Source organism: Phocoena phocoena, chromosome 6, assembly GCF_963924675.1.
Source record: "Phocoena phocoena chromosome 6, mPhoPho1.1, whole genome shotgun sequence".
Lineage (NCBI taxonomy): Eukaryota > Metazoa > Chordata > Mammalia > Artiodactyla > Phocoenidae > Phocoena > Phocoena phocoena.
The window spans coordinates 108,504,149-108,522,612 of NC_089224.1; the positions used below are offsets into that span (position 1 = coordinate 108,504,149).

General features: G+C 38.3%; 1 protein-coding gene across 2 annotated transcripts in view; it reads left to right on the forward strand.

Annotated features, from left to right (window-relative positions):
• Positions 1-18,464, forward strand: part of NUP188 (nucleoporin 188) — a 46,376-nt gene that overhangs the window by 4,319 nt on the left and 23,593 nt on the right. For both annotated transcript variants that reach the window (XM_065878706.1, XM_065878707.1), the window contains exons 2-12: positions 3,483-3,537; positions 4,506-4,579; positions 7,407-7,491; positions 8,058-8,138; positions 8,620-8,664; positions 11,599-11,691; positions 11,829-11,948; positions 14,326-14,537; positions 15,894-16,008; positions 16,653-16,853; positions 17,748-17,837. In XM_065878706.1, the coding sequence (XP_065734778.1) occupies positions 3,483-3,537; positions 4,506-4,579; positions 7,407-7,491; positions 8,058-8,138; positions 8,620-8,664; positions 11,599-11,691; positions 11,829-11,948; positions 14,326-14,537; positions 15,894-16,008; positions 16,653-16,853; positions 17,748-17,837 (1,171 nt within the window). The remainder of the gene's footprint in view (positions 1-3,482; positions 3,538-4,505; positions 4,580-7,406; positions 7,492-8,057; positions 8,139-8,619; positions 8,665-11,598; positions 11,692-11,828; positions 11,949-14,325; positions 14,538-15,893; positions 16,009-16,652; positions 16,854-17,747; positions 17,838-18,464) is intronic.

Below are 18,464 nucleotides of genomic sequence, written 5' to 3' on the forward strand. Positions count from 1 at the left end.
TAAAAAAAAATCCTTGACGTACAAGGGAACACCTGTAACACTGTTGGTAGAACGTAAGTTTGAACAGCCACTATGGGAAATAGAATGGAGGTCCTCAGATATTAAAATTAGAACTACATATGATGCAACAATCTCATTTCTGAGTATATATCCAAAGGAAATAAAATCACTATCTTAAAGAGATATCTGGACTCCCACATTCATTGCAGCATTATTCACAATAGGCAAGATATGGAAACAAAGTTAAGTGTCCATCATCAGATTAAGAGATAAAGAGGATTTGGTATCTATACACAAAGGAATATTATTAAGCTGTGAGAAACATGAAATCCTGCCATTTGAGACAACACAGATGGAACTTGAGGGTGTTAGGAAAATTTAAAAATTCAGACAAAGAAAGACAAGTACTATATGATATCACTTACATATGGAATATAAAAAAGCCAAACTCGGGCTTCCCTGGTGGCGCAGTGGTTGAGAGTCCGCCTGCCGATGCAGGGGACACGGGTTCGTACCCCGGTCCGGGAAGATCCCACATGCTGTGGAGCGGCTGGGCCCGTGAGCCATGACCGCTGAGCCTGCACGTCCGGAGCCTGCGCTCCGCGACGGGAGAGGCCACAACAGTGAGAGGCCTGCGTACCGCAAAAAAAAAAAAAAAAAAGAATAATTTAGCTCAGGCATACAAAAGCCTTCAATTAATGATAAATTTCTTTCCATTAATTGTGATGTAATGTTAGCCCCATTATTAGCTATTTATTATATAATAGGTATCTAATCTGTTTTGTGCAAACCAGAAGCTATCCTTGGTAAAGTAAAAGCATATGCCATTTTAAAGCCCCCCCCTTTATTTTTTGCTAACTCAGATTTATCAAACAAGTAAGTTAGATGATAATTATTCTCTTTACAAAAGGCATTCTTCCAAAATTTACTATAAATTTCTTTAAACAGTGAGCTTGCTTCTGTCTTTAATTTCTTAGGGCTTGGCTTATTCGTACCTTTTAATATAGATTATCAGTACAAAGAGATATATTTGTTTCATCAACTGGATCTAATCTCCTAATTTTTGAATAGTGAATGCTCTCGTTATCAGAAAGATGATTAGTGATTCCACAGTGCAGTTGTGGGAGTTGGTGATTATTGATTCAGCAGAATTGAAGTTGTTTTCTTAAAAGCATTAACCTTTAGGAAAGATTTATAATTTTTAGGTGTCTTTCATCCTCTTTTGATGGGAAAATCCTGAACATTTTTAAATAGGGCTAGTGCTTTGTGTTACTGTCTTAATGGGGAAAAGATTTTTCAATTTATCCTCGTAGTTAATATAACTTGCATTCTTGTTAACTGTCTAGTATATTTTATTAGGACCTTTTCATCGTCTCTCTGAAAATAGGCTTTCTAAGCAGTGTTAATTATTTCAGGTTACTATTCTAGGGCTTATTTAGGATCTCCCAAAATATAATCCCTATGCTTTTTATAATACTTTCTTTATTTTATGACTTTAAAAAAAAATTGGGGCTTCCCTGGTGGCGCAGTGGTTGAGAGTCCGCCTGCCGATGCAGGGGACACGGGTTCGTGCCCCGGTCCGGGAAGATCCCACGTGCCGCGGAGCGGCTGGGCCCGTGAGCCATGGCTGCTGAGCGTGCGCATCCGGAGCCTGTGCTCCGCAACGGGAGAGGCCACAGCAGGGAGAGGCCACAGCAGGGAGAGGCCTGCGTACTGCAAAAAAAAAAAAAAAAAAAAATTGTTACTTTTATTTATTTATTTATGGCTGTGTTGGGTCTTTGTTGCTGCCCGTGGGCTTTCTCTTTGTTACTTTTATTTATTTATTTATGGCTGTGTTGGGTCTTTGTTGCTGCCTGTGGGCTTTCTCTAGTAGCGGCGAGCGTGGGCTACTCTTCATTGCGGGGCGTGGGCTTCTCGTTATGATGGCTTCTCTTTGTTGCGGAGCATGGGCTCTAGGCACACAGGCTTCAGTAGTTGTGACACGTGGGCTCAGTAGTTATGGCTCACAGGCTCTAGAGTGCAGGCTCAGTAGTTATGGTGCATGGGCTTAGTTGCTCTGTGGCATGTGGGATCTTCCTGGCCCAGGGCTCGAACCCATGTTCCCTGCACTGGCAGGCGGATTCTTAACCGCTGCGCCACCAGGGAATTCCCCATAATCCTTTCTTGAGAGAATTTCTTAATGATTACATTTTGAAATTTAATTCTAGATTAAAAAAAGAACCACAAAACATGTTTCCATGGATGAGGGAAGGAACTGGGGTTAGCACATGGTTGGGAGTATATTTGAAGAGCTCCCTGAGGGCAGGGACTATATCTCATGTGTGTGGGGGGTATTTTTTTGGTATCAATGTTAAATTTCTTGATTTCAATTGTTGTACTATGTATGAAGTTGTCCTTGCTTTTAGGAAAGATACACTGAAGTGTCTAGGGATAAAGGAATATGATATCTCTAATACAATTTTGTATAGTTTTGGAAAAATATGTGTGTGTACAGGTACACAAATAGCATTTTTTGTTGTATATATAATACAGTTATACACACACACACAAAGAGGGAGAAAGAAAATAATAAAACAAATAATAATTGGTGAATCTGAGCAAAGGATATATGAAAATTCTTTGTAATATCAGAAGCAGAAGTTGCTTCCATGGCTCCACGGCTAGAGAGAAGACAAAGCCTGTTCTGGGAGATGGATTCACCAGTTCACTCTGTTCCTACTTTTTTTTTTTTTTTTTTGCTTCCTCTTGCTGTGATGTACATTCTTTAAAGGACTCACTTTTGGAATCTTACTGGAATTAAGTTAATATAAATCTGAAGTAGATTCTGATAAGATGTATGTGATAAGCCCTTGAACAGCCACTGTTTTTTCCATCACTTTATCCATATTCCCCAGAGATGCCACATTTCTCCAGAAATACGCCTGTTGTTGAATGATGAGTTGATGGTCTTGGAGGGCCTTCTGGGGAGGTGCGATGTGGGGGGGCAGCTTCGGCTCACTGCGAGGTGAAGGACACTGGTGGTGGAGGTACTGGGGATACTCATCGGTATGAGCTGTCCTGGAGGCCGCCATTTTGACACCAAGACCTGGCCCTGCTCCTCATGTGTGTTTTTTTAATCTCCTGTATTTAGCACTGCGTGTGGTACCTAGTGGGAATTCATTAATGATTGAATGAACGTAGTGCCATTCATAATGACTGTTAGACTTTACTGGATTGAGAAAGTGCATTATGTCATGTATTTAGAAAATTTTCTGAAGGTGTTGGGGGTCCTGAAACAGATTAGTCTTTTTCTGGACTTTTGTTCCTTATCGGTCATTACATTTTAATGAGAAGGGAGGAGATAGAAATACTAAATTGAGGCATCTTCTTAGCATAGAAGATGTACTGTAATTCATTAATTACTGTGTTTCATTAATTCTAAAATATACATTTTTCTTTTTTCCGAAAGAGCAAGATTACCTCTGCTTTCTGTCATTTTTTAGGAGTAGTAGAGAACTGTGGACAATTTTGCTTGGAAGGTCAGCTCTGAGAGAACTGGTAAGTGGTGTGTTCTTGAATGGATTCTGTGGTTCTTTGTGTAGTTTACATGACCCAAAAATGCCCTTCTCTTTGAAATAGGAAGTAAACACCTTTTATTATTCCTAAAATAGGCATTATGCATTCCCCACTTCTCTTTGCTGAAATGCAGTGTGTCTTATAGCCTAGCTGTTGAAGTTTTCGAAATCTCCACTTTTCTTTGTACCTCAGTGATTCCTTTTCTGAAAAGATACCAGTGCCACTTGACTGGCTGCTGAGAGTAGGGGTACAAACACCATTTTACTACTATAGGCTAACAGAGATTCTCAGGCCTTTTCTCTGTCTCATATTCACTTGCCTTTTCTTCCTTTTCTGTTTAGCTAGCTGCTTAGGTCACAGAGGCTGAGGTTTTTAGGACATTTCCAAGTATATAATCAATAAAGAACAGTTCTTCATGTGGATCCCTGAGTGTTCTGACTCTGTGAGGCTGAAGTGTTAAGATGACATATAATTATTACTAGTGTTGTTATTGTAATTAGCATAATGAATGTTAACATCATTTTTAGAGCTTTAACAGTTTTTGATATGCCTTCATCAGATAATTCCATGTCTGAGAATATATTTTAAAAGAAAGAAATTGTTTTGGGCACAAAGCTCTTTACCATAGTGTTATTCATATAAATAAAGAATTATAGCCAGCTTAAATGTATCTAACATTAGAAGAATGGTAAATAAATTATGATCTAGCCACTTGATAAAATATTATGCAACCACTAGAAAGGATGTTTATCCAGATTTTCATAATAAGGTTAAATCATTATGTTAGAATGTTAAGCAAAGAAAAGCAGACTACAGAATTCTATATCCAAAATTATTTCAACTGTGGGGGAAAATGCATATTAAAAAGACTCAGAGGAATATTTTATCCTCAGTGTGATCCTGGAATCTGATTAAAATTGCATTTGTATAATTTCCTTCTTCTTTTCCAGAATCAGATTGAGGCAGAGCTGAATAAACATTGGCAGCGGCTGTTAGAAGGGCTTTCTTACTATAAACCTCCCAGGTATGGCTATTCTTTGGGTCTCATTTGAGTAATTCCCCTGAGGAACCTGACATAGATGAAACCACCCTCATGTAGGATTCTGTGATATTACTGGGTTAGTTAGATCAGAGGATATATAATTTGGCTAACCAGGGAAAAAGAGTAGGGCACATTTTTTTCTCTCTGTTGAAGAAAAGGAAATTCCTTCTGGAAATACAGTATTGTTGAATCCGTTGTATAACCCTAGTATCCAGGGATGAGGATTTATTAAATACTCAATTAAGATTCCTAATACTTATTTCAGTCCATCATGTTTGTGTGAGAGACCATCAGCACCAAATGCTAGGATATAGCAGTGAACAATGCTGACACAAAATAGCAGCTGACACTCATGTATTTTTTGCTATGTACCAGTTACTGCTGTAAGCAGTAGACTTACGGTAAGTTATTTAATCCTCACAACAGCCCTTTGAGATAGGTACTATTTTTGTTCCTTTTTTTTTTTTTTTTTTTTTGCGGTACACGGCCCTCTCACTATTGTGGCCTCTCCCGTTGCGGAGCACAGGCTCCGGACGCACAGGCTCAGCGGCCATGGTTCACGGGCCCAGCCGCTCCGCGGCATGTGGGATCTTCCCGGACCGAGGCACGAACCCGTGTCCCCTGCATCGGCAGGTGGACTCTCAACCACTGCGCCACTAGGGAAGCCCTATTTTTGTTCTTTGTTTGAATATATAGATTTTTTTTGCTCGGCAGTGGAAAAGAACAATAATAAAATAGAAAGTGGTTAAAAAAGAAGACTCTTTTATCTTAATTCCTAGTCCAGCTCTTACTCTGTTATGCATCATAGTTCTCAAGCTGCCCTCATTTCCCTTCTACTTCTGAACACCTGTTGATTTTATTACATCTTCCCCTTCCATCTTCATTCTCTTAGGTTAGTGAAGAACTTTCTTTTTTTGATCATCTGTTAACCCTTCCCCCATAATTATTTTGAAGTAACTCCCAGACATCATGTTGTTTTATCTGTAAATACTTTACTGTGTATCCAGAATAGATGGACTTGAAAAAAGAAGATAAGTACTATGTTATCACATGTAGGTATTTTTATTATTATTGTTTCCATTTTACAGATGGGGAAACTGAGGCACAAAGAGGTTAAGTAACTTGCCCAAGGTCACACAGCTAGTAAGTGGTAGAACCAGGATTCGAACCTGGCAGTCTTACTCCAGTGTCTGTGTTCTTAATCATCATTCTGTGTTGCCTCTTTCAGACCTTATTGTTTAACTTTATACTAGCCTTTGTGTTGTGGATTTTCTGTGAAATGTGAGAGTCTCTCTAAAAAAAAAAGAAAAAATCCAACAACAATATGCTTTAGTTCACAGAATGGGCATTTGTGGTATGAATTTCTTTTTTTAAAGACAAAAGTTCCTTTTGTAGTAGCATGGGATTTTAAAGTCTGACAGACTTTTTTTTTTTTAACTGCAGGCTTAATTTAAATTTAACACAGATTTTTAAACATTTTTAACTTTTTTTTAATGTCCTCTTTCTGTTCCAGGATTCAGCCCAGGGTATCGTATTGCATTTAGTTGTCATGTCTCCTTAGCTGTTAGCTGTGACAGTATCTCAGTCTTTCCTTGGTCTTCATGACCTTAAATAGTTTTGAGGAAGACTGGTCAAGTATTTTGTAGTAGAATACCGTCAATTTGGAAGTCTGTTTTTTTTTTTTTTTTCATTATTAGATTGAGGTTGTGGGTTTTTGGAAAGAATACACTGAGGTGAAGTACCATTCTTATCACATCATGGCAGAGGATACATGTTATCCACATGAAGTCACTGGTGATGTTAACCTTGCTCACTTGGGTAAGGTAGCATTTGCCAAGTATCCCTTCTGTAAAGCCACTCTTTTCTCTTTCCCTACTCTATTTTTCGGAAGTGAGTCACTCAGTATAGCCTGCTTTCAGTGTGTGGGTGTAGTGAAATTAAACTACCTCCTGAAGGGGGTAGCATATATGTGTGTTACTGGAACTCCTTCTGTAAGGAAGATTTTTCCCTTCTTCCCCATTTATTTATATATATATTTATTCATTCATTTATTTAAATCATTATGGACTCATGTATATTTCATACTTTGTTTTTACTTTGTTCTAGCTTTGGCCATTGGGCATTCTTTGAGGTTTTGACATGTCCCCATGCTTTTGTTTTCTGAGTATTTTCTTACTTTCTGGCATTACAAGGTGCTCCAAGCTCATCTGGTATTTTCCCCACCCCAGCTCTAGAATCAGCCATTTCTCCAAGGAGTCCTGATACCTTTTGTTAGAGAATGGTATTAGAAATAAAGATCTGGGTGCTGGGTGTGCGCGCTGCTACTGGAATGTCATAGCTTCTAGGCCTTCTGAGTGTACATAGACAATAGATATATGTATACTAACAGACCTGGTTTTAAATTTCACCTCAACTTTTTATTAGCTGTGGGATTTTTGGTAAGTTATTTATTCTTTCTAAGTGTTGGTAATTCCATTTGTAAAATGGGGATAGTAATGTTTACCTTCCAGGCTAGTTATAAGGATCAAAAATAATTAATGTAACTAAGTAGATCTACAAATAATATAGTTATAACTATAGTTTGTAACAGACATATACTGTATTTATTACTTAGACATAGTTTTGTGTTATAAAGTCTGTAGAGATGAACTTGTGTGTGTGTGTGTGTCTGTGCGCGCACATGTATGTGTATTTTATAGGCACCTAAAAGGCAGAAAAAGGTCTGTGGTAAAAATATCTTTAATATTTTTGTTTTAAACCCCTAGAGGGTCATTGAGAATGAGGAAATGATTCACTGTTCTTTTCATAGTCCAAATTCAGCTGAAAAAGTGAAAGCTAATAAAGATGTAGCTTCACCACTGAAGGAACTGGGTTTAAGAATCAGCAAGTTTTTGGTGAGTAAAAATTAGCACTGGCTCTGTTTATTACCTGCAGGGTGGATATGTGTGGTTTTGTTGTTAGTGATTGTTAGTGAAAATTCAGTTTATTTCAGTTTTAGAGATTAAACTGAGCATATTATATTTCAGAAATGCCCAAGTTGCAATTCTTCTTGCTAAAAGCCACAAGTCAAGTTGCCTGACCCTGTTTACTGCATATCATAGAGTTTTCTTCAGCATACTTGGGGTGTTCTTTAAGTCGCCCAGATTGTATTTAATTATGTAGCTGTTTCCTTTTCATTTTGGAAACCCATATCATGCCTGCTGCTATATTAATGTTCTTGGTGAATAAGCACAGTTGTTTCTGACATGTAAGTTTAACTGGCATGTAAATTACATGTCAGTGGCTGCTCCTTTTTTCTCCTGTTTGGGTTAAAATTATGTTGTGTGAAATCTTTTAAAATAATTTTTGTTTATTCAAGTTCCGTGTTCATTCTATAGAACAAATCTTTAGATTGCTTTGCGTGCTCTTTGTGGTTTCTGACCTGAGGTGGCTGTTCCTCCCTTGTAACCTCTGTTTTCAGGGTCTTGATGAAGAACAGAGTGTGCAGTTACTCCAGTGTTACCTTCAAGAGGATTACAGAGGTACTCGGGACTCACTAAAGGTTTGTAGTTATGTCCAGCTCCCTTCTCCTACCTTTATCCTTTTCCTTGTTGGTTTTAGATAATTCAGGATTTTGGTGCCAGTTCTCTGCAACAGAGATAGGTGATCAGATACAGCCATTCTCAGGAAAGACTTTGTAAAGCCTTTAAAAAACATATGCTTAAGTCGAGGTCTGTCCTCAGACTTGGAGGGGCCAAGAGGTCAAAGATTGACATGTTAATCATAGAATCGCAGGATGTCAGAGCTGAAAAGGACCTGAGACAACATCTAGCCTTTCCAGCCCCTGATTTTATATATGAGGAACTTGAGGCCAGAGGAGAGGGGCAGGGATTTGAGCACAGACTTGGATACACTTAGGTAAAAAAATGTATCCAGAAATGAACGGGCAATTATAATCTTGAACGGTAAGGTAAAGATGTTTACCTTTTTCTTTGTTAATTGATTTTGCTAATAAGATGGCTCTTTGTTCTTTTTTCTTTCAGATGGTACTGCAAGATGAGAGGCAGAGCCAGGCCTTAATCCTGAAGGTCAGTGCTAGTCGCCATTTCCATTCTTTGATGTAAAATTGGGCAACAGATTCTTGACCGTGTTCTGAGCATTGCTGGCTTTTTTAAATGCAGTAGGATTAATTTGAAGTTTTAAATTTCTTTATCTTTCTTTCTTTATCTCCCCCCACCCCCAAAGTTGTATTTTTGTTTTATGATTTTCTTTGCTGTGCAAAAGCTTGTAAGTTTGATTAGGTCCCATTTGTTTATTTTTGCTTTTATTTCTATTGCCTTGGGAGACTGACCTAAGAAAACATTGCTATGATTTATGTCAGAGAATGTTTTGCCTTTGTTCTCTTCTAGGAGTTTTATAGTATCATGTTTTATATTCAAGTCTTTAAGGCATTTTGAATTTATTTTTGTGTATGGTGTGAGGAAGTGTTGTATCTTTGACCTTGATTTACATGTGGCTGTTCAGCTTTCCCAGCACTACTTACTGAAGAGACTATCTTTTTTTCATTGTGTATTCTTCCCTCCTTTTTCAAAGATTAATTGACTGTAGGTGTGTGGGTTTATTTCTGGGCTCTCTATTCTGTTCCATTGATCCATATGTCTGTTTTTTTTTTCACCGCACCATATGGCATGCGGAACTTCCCTGACCAGGGGTCGAACCCGCGCCCCCTGCAAGTGTGGAGTCTTAACCACTGGATCATCAGGGAAGTCCCCATATGCCTGTTTTTGTGCTAATACTACACTGTTTTGATTACTGTAGCTTTGTAGTATTGTCTGAAGTCTGGGAGGGTTATGCCTCCAGCTTTGTTTTTTTTCCTCAGGATTGCTTTGGCAATTCTGGGTCTTTTATGGTTCCATATAAATTTTAGGATTATTTGTTCTAGTTCTGTGAAAAATGTCATGGGTAATTTGATAGGGATCGCATTAAATCTGTAGATTGCTTTGGGTAGTCTGGCTATTTTAACGATATTAATTCTTCCAGTTCAAGAGCGTGGGATATCTTTCCATTTCTTTGAATCATCTTCAATTTCCTTTATCAGTATTTTATATTTTATAGTTCTCAGCATATAAGTTTTTCACCTCTTTGGTCAGGTTTGTTCCTAAGTTTTTTGTTTTTGTTTTTTTTGGTGTGATTTTCTTTTTTTTTTCCTTTCTAAAAAATTTTTATTTTATTTTGGAGTATAGTTGACTTACAATGTTGTGTTAGTTTCAGGTGTACAGCAAAGTGATTCAGTTTTACATATACATGTATCCATTCTTTTTCAGATTCTTTTCCCATATAGGTTTTTACAGAATATTGAATAGAATTCCTTGTGCTATACAGTAGGTCGTTGTTGATTATCTAGATGTGATTTTAAAAGGGATTATTTTTTACTTTCCTTTTATGATATTTTATTGTTATTGTAAAGAAACACAGCAGATTTCTGTATGTTAATCTTGTATCCTGCTACCTTGCTGAATTTGTTTATCAGTTCTAGTAGTTTTTGTGTGGAATCTTTAGGGTTTTCTGTGTTATCTACATGTAATGGCAATTTCACCTCTTTTCTTCCAATTTGGATACCTTTTCTTTTTCTTCCCTGATTGCTGTGGCTAGGACTTCTAATATTGTGTTGAATAGAACTGGTGAGAGTGGGCATAGGATCTCATTTTAACATGGAATTTGACCATGACTTCTGAAGTAGTTTCCTATTTGGTATTTAGTGAGAACTGGGTACATCAGTTACAAGCAATTAGGACATATACTAATGGTATTTTTATATTTGCTTTCATGTATTTGGCCTGTCAGTTTATTTATTTATTTTAAAATATTTATTTATTTATTGGCTGCCTTGGGTCTTTTTTTAAAAAATAAATTTATTTATTTATTTATTTTTGGCTGAGTTGGATATTTGTTGCTTCACGCAGGCTTTCTCTAGTTGCAGCGAGTGGGGGCTATTCTTCATTGCGGTGCGCGGGCTTCTCATTACAGTGGCCTCTCATTGTGGAGCCTGGGCTCTAGAGCGCAGGCTCAGTAGTTGTGGTGCACGGGCTTAGTTGCTCCGCAGCATGTGGGATCTTCCAGGACCAGGGTTTGAACCTGTGTCCCCTGCATTGGCAGGTGGATCCTTAACCGCTGTGCCACCAGGGAAGACCTGCATTGGGTCTAAGTTGCAGCACATGGGCTCTCTAGTAGCTTGTGGGCTTCAGAGCATGTGGGCTCTGTAATTGCAGCGTGTGGGTTTAGTTGCCCCGTGGCATGTGGGTCTTAGTTCCCTGACCAGGGATCGAACTGGCATCCCCTACATTGCAAGACGGATTCTTAACCACTGGACCACCAGGGAAGTCCCTGGCCTGTCAGTTTATAGTCAGTTTATTACTTGAATGCCCAACTGAGAAGTCATGCTAGAAAACTTGTTTATATTTTTAAATAATTCCTTTTATCTTGTATAACTTTACTTGTATCCTAGTTCATGAAGGTCTTTTGCTTTCTTTTGGCCTAACACTGTTTCCATTTCTGTGATTGTTTATACAGATCTAATTTTTCCATTCACATCTTTTTTTAAAAAAATTAATTAATTTATTTTTGTCTGCATTAGGTCTTCATTGTTGTGCGTGGGCTTTCTCTAGCTGTGGCGAGCAGGGGCTACTCTGTTGCAGTGCGCGGGCTTCTCATTGCAGTGGCTTCTCTTTGTTGCAGAGCACGGGCTCCCTGCATGTGGGCTTCAGTAGTTTGGGCTCGCGGGCTCTAGAGTGCAGGCTCAGTAGTTGTAGCACACCGGCTTAGTTGCTCCGCAGCATGTGGGTCTTCCCAGACCAGGGCCCGAACCCGTGTCCCCGGCATTGGCAGGTGGATTCTTAACCACTGTGCCACCAGGGAAGTCCCCCATTCACATCTTTAAGTGATTTTTTAATCAATAAATTTAAAATTGAGTATCTTCCATGCAAAGGTGAGTAACTGATTTTGAATCTTTGGGTTCTTCCCAGATTGCAGATTATTACTATGAAGAAAGAACATATATTCTTCGTTGTGTCTTACACCTTCTCACTTATTTCCAAGATGAAAGACACCCCTATAGGGTAAGCCCATTTAGTCCTCTTGTTTCTCTTTACCCTGTAAAATTCAATCCTTTTTATAATTTATTCATATTTCTGTTTATTTGAATATTTACCTTTTACTCAACATATAAGTTACTGTTTTGGATTTTTTTTTTAAGGTTGAATATGCAGACTGTGTTGATAAATTGGAAAAGGAACTAGTTACAAAATATAGACAGCAATTTGAAGAGCTTTATAAAACTGAAGCACCAACATGGGAGACACATGGAAACCTCATGGTATGTGGTTATTGGGCCCTCCTGTAACGCTCAGGAGAATTGTATATCTGCTCATAGAGCTCTAGGTGAAATTATTTATTCACCTATGAACTTAAAACATTTATAAATTGTCATTCTTTAGAATAGTTTAAACATGTGATATGAATCAAAACATTGACTTTAACTAATGGTATTTAATTTGGGCCTTCCCCTTGACTTTGTCTCTCCAGTTAATTTACTTTTTTTCTTACCTGAAATATTCTCTTAGTGGTTAATGAAACTCTAAACCCAAGATTTCATCTTCTTTATTATCATTATCTATTAAGTGTGTGACACTAGTCTAATTGTTTTATCCTAAATCTTAAACCAATGTGCATTTATAGATTAGAACATGACCTTTTTTGTTTTGAAATTATTATTATGTTTATTAAAACAATTCAACCAAAATACAGACAGTAGCTATTTAAAATACTTAATAGAAGAAAAGAGCTCACTTGTAATAGCAACAAAAGCATAAATTTCTCAGGAATAAGCTTACTATAATCCAAAATCTAAATGAAGGGTACTTTAAAATGCTAAAGGGATATAAATAGTCATAATCAAATGGAAAGACATGGTGCCTTCTTAAAAATAAAGACTCAGCACCAAGTGTCAGTCCTTCTTATTTTAACCTATAAATTTACTGTGATCCTAGAAAAAATAATAACAAGTATTTGCTTTGCCTTTTATTTTGGAACTAGACAAGCTGGTTCTAAAATTCATTTGAAAAATAAATAAGAATAGCCAGGAAGTTTTTCAGAAGGGAAGATAAGCTTTATTAGATAATAAGACTAAAATAATTTAAAGCATGGCAATGGTACATGAATAAATAGACTGATGAATAGCACATAGTAGAAAGTCTGGTGTAGACCAAATGCTGATAGGGAATTAGTATGATAAAGGTGGCATTTCAAATTAATGGGGAAATGTTGGGTTTTTTTTTTTTTTTATTTATTTATCTTTGGCTGCATTGGGTCCTCGTTGCTGTGCGCGGGCTTCCCCTAGTTATGGGGAGCGGGGGTTGCTCAATAGTTGTGGCACAGGGGCCTAGCCGCTCCGCGGCATGTGGGATCCTCCCAGGCCAGGGCTCGAACCCGCGTCCCCCGCGTTGGCAGGCAGATTCTTAACCACTGCGCCACCAGGGAAGTCCCAAATGTTGGGTTTTTCAATAAATGGTGTTGGAACTACTGGGTAGCCATCTGGAGAAAAATCAAACTGTATCTCTATCTCATTCCTTCTACCAGAAGAAAATCAGAGAGATATCAATGATTTAAGTTTTAAAAATTCAACTATAAAAATACTAGAAGACACATGGGAGTTGGTTTTGTTTTTATTTTTTCGGATTGGAGAAGACTTTTTAAAGTCTTCTTCCTGGACTTCCCTGGCGGTCCAGTGGTTAAGACTCCGCGCTTCCACTGCACGGGGCACGGGTTCCATCCCTGGTTAGGGAACTAAGATCCCTGGTCAGAGCACTAAGTGCCATGTGGCCAAAATAGATAAATAAATAAAAATAAAGTAAAACTCAGAAGCCATAAAAGAAAAAAGAAAAGATAAACCCGGCAACATCAAATCAAAAACTTTTACAAGGCAAAAAAACAAAAATAGTGCTATAAGCAAAGTCAAAAGACAAACTCATAGCATAAAGGGTTCTTGAAATAGAAAGAACACCTGTAAGTCAATAAGCAAAACCGAACAGAGAAACAGGCAAATGAAATACATATTTGCATGACAAAACTCACATCCAAGGGATGGGATAATGGGCACTCATACTTTGCTGTTTGAATTTGTATACTTTTTAATGGAAAACATTATGACAATATCTAAAAATTGAAAAGCACATATTTCTTGACCTAGTAGTTCCACTTTAAGAGTTTATCCCATAGATACATTCACACTTACATGAAATGACTGTGTAAATGACAAATCTGTAGCATCCCTCAGCTTTATTCAGATATAATTTACATCCAGTAAAATTGATTCATTTTAAGTGTACAGTTTGAATTTGGCAGTTGTATATAGTTACATGCAGTAACCACCTTCATGATCAATATATATTGATAGAACATTTCTGTCTATCCAGTAAGTTTGCAGTTAGTCTGTGACCCCTGGCCCCTAGCAACTACTAGTCAGAATGAATGAATGTGTGTGGCATATTATTGGAAGGAAAGACAAACCTCTAACAGTGGTTGCCTCTGGGGATAGATTTGGATGACTGGGCAATAGGAATTGTAGGGAGGGATACTTTTTTTTTAATCTTATTTTTATACATGATTTACCTAATAAAAATAACTCGAAGAATTTAAATGTGTTTTAAAATCTGACTTTATTTCTCTCCCATTTTTCTTCATTGGTTGTGCAGACTGAGCGCCAGGTGTCTCGCTGGTTTGTTCAGTGCCTTCGGGAGCAATCCATGCTGCTAGAAATTATTTTCCTTTATCATGCATACTTTGAGATGGCACCTACTGACCTATTGGTATTAACCAAGATGTTTAAAGAGCAAGGATTTGGTAGTAGGCAGACTAACAGGCACCTGGTAGATGAGACCATGGATCCTTTTGTGGATCGGATTGGGTAAGTCTGAATTGAGGTCTCAGAACTTGTACAATGTTTAGAGTTTAGAGCATTGATATTAGAGTGGTCCTGTGAATGGGTGAAGGTGGGGGCTAGGTATACTTTTCACTTAATGGGTGGGGAAATAGATGGGCGTACTACCATGTTCTAGGTCATTCAGGGAGTGAAGACTTGGATTGAGAGGGATATCTTCTCAAAATAAGTATCACATTCTATTCTTTTACTTACTGTTTTCATCTAATAGTTCATCCTTTCGTTCTACAAAAAATTCGTTGAGCAACTGTTGTAGACCAGGCACTGTGCAAATGCCAAGAAGACAGTGATAAATAGGGGAGGTGTATTCCCTGCCCTCTTTGACGTCATAGTCTATGTACTTTGAATTTTATGGAAATGGGTATATCCACATTTTGAGGCCTGTTTCCTCTGTGAACAAAAGTACACACTTGACAGACTTTCCTCGTGGCACAGTGGTTAAGAATACACCTGCCAATAGAGGGGACACAGGTTCGAGTCGTGCTCCAGGAAGATCCCACATGCCATGGAGCAACTAAACCCATGCACCACAACTACTGAGCCTGCACGCTACAACTACTGAAGCCCACGTGCCTAGAGCCTGTGCTCTGCAATAAGAGAAGCCACCGCAATTAGAAGCCTGTGCACCACAACGAAGAGTAGCCCCCGCTTGCTGCAACTAGAGAAAGCCCGTGAGCAGCAACGAAGACCCAACACAGCCAAAAATAAATAAATAAAATATTAAAAACAAATACACACTTGACCATTGAGACATTTGATCTGGCCTAGATGTAATTGGTGGCTGTAGAAACCTTCAGTACTAGATCTGTGCTTTGATAGGCAGAAGCCACATGAGCCTACCAGCATTTAAAATATGACTGGTGGACTTCCCTGATGGTCCAGTGGTTAAGATTTTGCATTTCCACTTCAGAGGGTGCGGGTTCGATCCCTGGTCGCGGAACTAAGATCCCACATGCTGCGCAATGCGGCCAAAATAAATAATAAAAAATAAAAAATAAAAAATAAAATACGACTGGTCATGGGAATTCCCTGGTGGTCCAGTGGTTAGGACTCTGCGCTTTCACTGCTGAGAGCCTGGGTTCAATCCCCGGTTGGGGAACTAAGATTCCACAAGCTGAGTGGTGCAGCCAAAAAAATAAAATATGGCTGGTCAAATTGAGATGTGCTGGAATTGTAAAATACATATTGGATTTAGAAGTCTTAGTATGAAAAAAGAATGTAAAATAACTCAACCTTTTTGACACTGAAGTGTCTTACATTTCACCTTAGTCTCCATTGAGGTTCAGAGTAGCATGTATGACACCATGATATTTTTCTTTCCAGCTACTTCAGTGCCCTTATCCTGGTGGAAGGCATGGATATTGAATCCTTGCATAAGTGTGCTTTGGATGACAGAAGAGAACTGCACCAGTTTGCCCAGGACGGGCTTATTTGTCAGGTGAACTTGGAGCAGCTTCTTAATTTTTTCAGATGGTTTGTAGTTAGTAGTAAGTTTTTAACCACTCAACTATACTGCCACATACAATTTTCCTTATTGTGGAATTTGTGGTTCTACATTGTTAAGAAGTTAATTGGATCTGGAAGAAGTCTCAGATTTGTTAGTTATTTTCACAGAGGTGAGAGTTGAATCTGTGAGAACAAGTAGAGTGACTCAGGGAGATGATATAAGGACAAAAGAGGCCCAAGGACAGAACCTTGGCTGTTGTCTGCATTCATGTAGCCTGTGAAAGAAGAGGAAAGGGGAAGAACATGAGATGGGATGGTCAGAAAGATAGAAAAAGAGAGAGATCTGAGAAAGTTCTAGGAGGATCAGGGAAATTTACTAAGGAGTCTCTATTTGAACATGTATGTTATAATCTTAATACTACTTAAAATCAAGAGAGAAAACTGTGGGTAAAGGGAAGAGTAATTGAGGGGTCTAGTAATGAAGTAGCTGTGGCTTGGGAAGAGTAAAATGTCAGAATGGGAGAGAGGGGCCACTGAGGATGAATGGAAGACTTATTAAGCATGGTGAAGGATCCTCTGGAAGGGTCTTGACCCTTTCTGTTAAGTGACACAGACGTTGTTTTCTCTTTCCATTAGGATATGGACCGTTTGATGTTGACCTTCGGGGACATTCCACATCACACCCCAGTGCTTTTGGCTTGGGCTCTCCTCCGTCACACCCTGAATCCAGAAGAGACAAGCAGTGTTGTCCGGAAGATAGGTGGCACAGCCATCCAGCTGAACGTATTTCAGTATTTGACCCGACTACTCCGCTCACTGGCCAGTGGGGGAAATGATGTGAGGCTTGGGCTATTGGTGTTTGAGCATGAGAGTGGGCAAAGAGCGAGGCAGAAGCTCATTAATGAGTCATGATAATAATAATAGTAATTGTCAAGGACATGGATAATGAAAATAGTTTTGTAACTAACCTTTATAGAGCATTTACTGTGACAGACGTGCTTGGCACTTTCTGTACAATATCTTGTTCCATCCTTAAAATACTGTGCACTAGGGCTTATCATCCTATTTTACACATTAGGAAATTGAGACTGAGGGAGATGGAATTTGCCCACAGAAACAATAAATTGGCAGTAAATCGTGGATACAGTTTGAACTATGTCTGACTCTTTGCTAGTATGTTATGCTGCGCCACTTAGTATCTCTTAGAAGATAGCTTTGGTCATAATGACTGGAGAAATCTTTTTGGGGAGCTTATTCATTCAACTGTACAGGATGAATTAGAAATTCTCTTGAGTCTTGTGTGTTGGGACTTAATTTGAGTGACACAGTTTAATCAGCTTGTTTTGACATGCTAAAGGAAACCTCAGCCAGCTTGTTGGCACTGGTTGATTTATCTCGGTGACAGTTCAGGCAGCTGCATCATTCATACCAGCACATAGAGACTCTATCCTTTTTGTAGGCTGGAGGTGGTTTTATTCCCCACAGAAACTTTGATCAGTTTGAAAATGGTTCCTTTTTGATGTTATTCTTGACTATGTTGTAATATTTATGGTTCCTGCTTTCTCTTTTCTCCCTTTGTCTTCCTGATCTTGGGACTAAATTAGGAATTGTGAAGCCTCAGGTTCTCTTCCCATTTGTTTACAGAGACTATATTAATGTGATGGGATTGTGCTGAGTCTAGAAAAGAGTGGTGTTACTCAGAATTACCCACTGACTCCTTTGTCATTACAGTGTACCACTAGCACCGCGTGCATGTGTGTCTATGGACTCCTTTCTTTTGTTCTGACCTCACTGGAGCTGCACACACTGGGCAATCAGCAGGTCAGTGTCTGGCTTTCATGAGACTGTCTACCCTGCCCCACTTTGCAATCATCTTCCTAAGATACCCCTTTGAAGCTGATATAACACGGACCCATTTACTTCAAGTATGATTTGTTTATTGTTGTTTTCCACTTATTATATTATAAAAATGATGCATATTAATGATTAAAAAATTAGAAAGTGCTGATAAAAAGAAAAAACTATAATCCCACCTTGCAGGATAACATATGTTAACATTTTGATGTGTTCCCTTCCAAATATAAAAATATAATAATTCTCTGGAAATGGAATCACAATGTATATACTGTTTTGTAACCTATTTTTTTTACTCTGTAGTGCATCTGTCCCAAACAGCTGTGGATGCTAATTAATATTCTTGTGCAATATTTTTTTAAAATGAAATATTTCAAAGTTATTCCAAAGGAGACAAAAATCGTCTAATGATCCCATCACCAGCTTCCAAATTATCAATGCATAGCTGATCTTGTTCATTTCTGCCCCTTTCCTCCTTGATTATTTTGAAGCAAATCCCAGACATCATTTAGTAAATATGAATATTTTAGTAAAATTTCACAACCATTATCATATCTAAAAAAAAAAATCTTCAAATAATCAAGGCACGGTTCA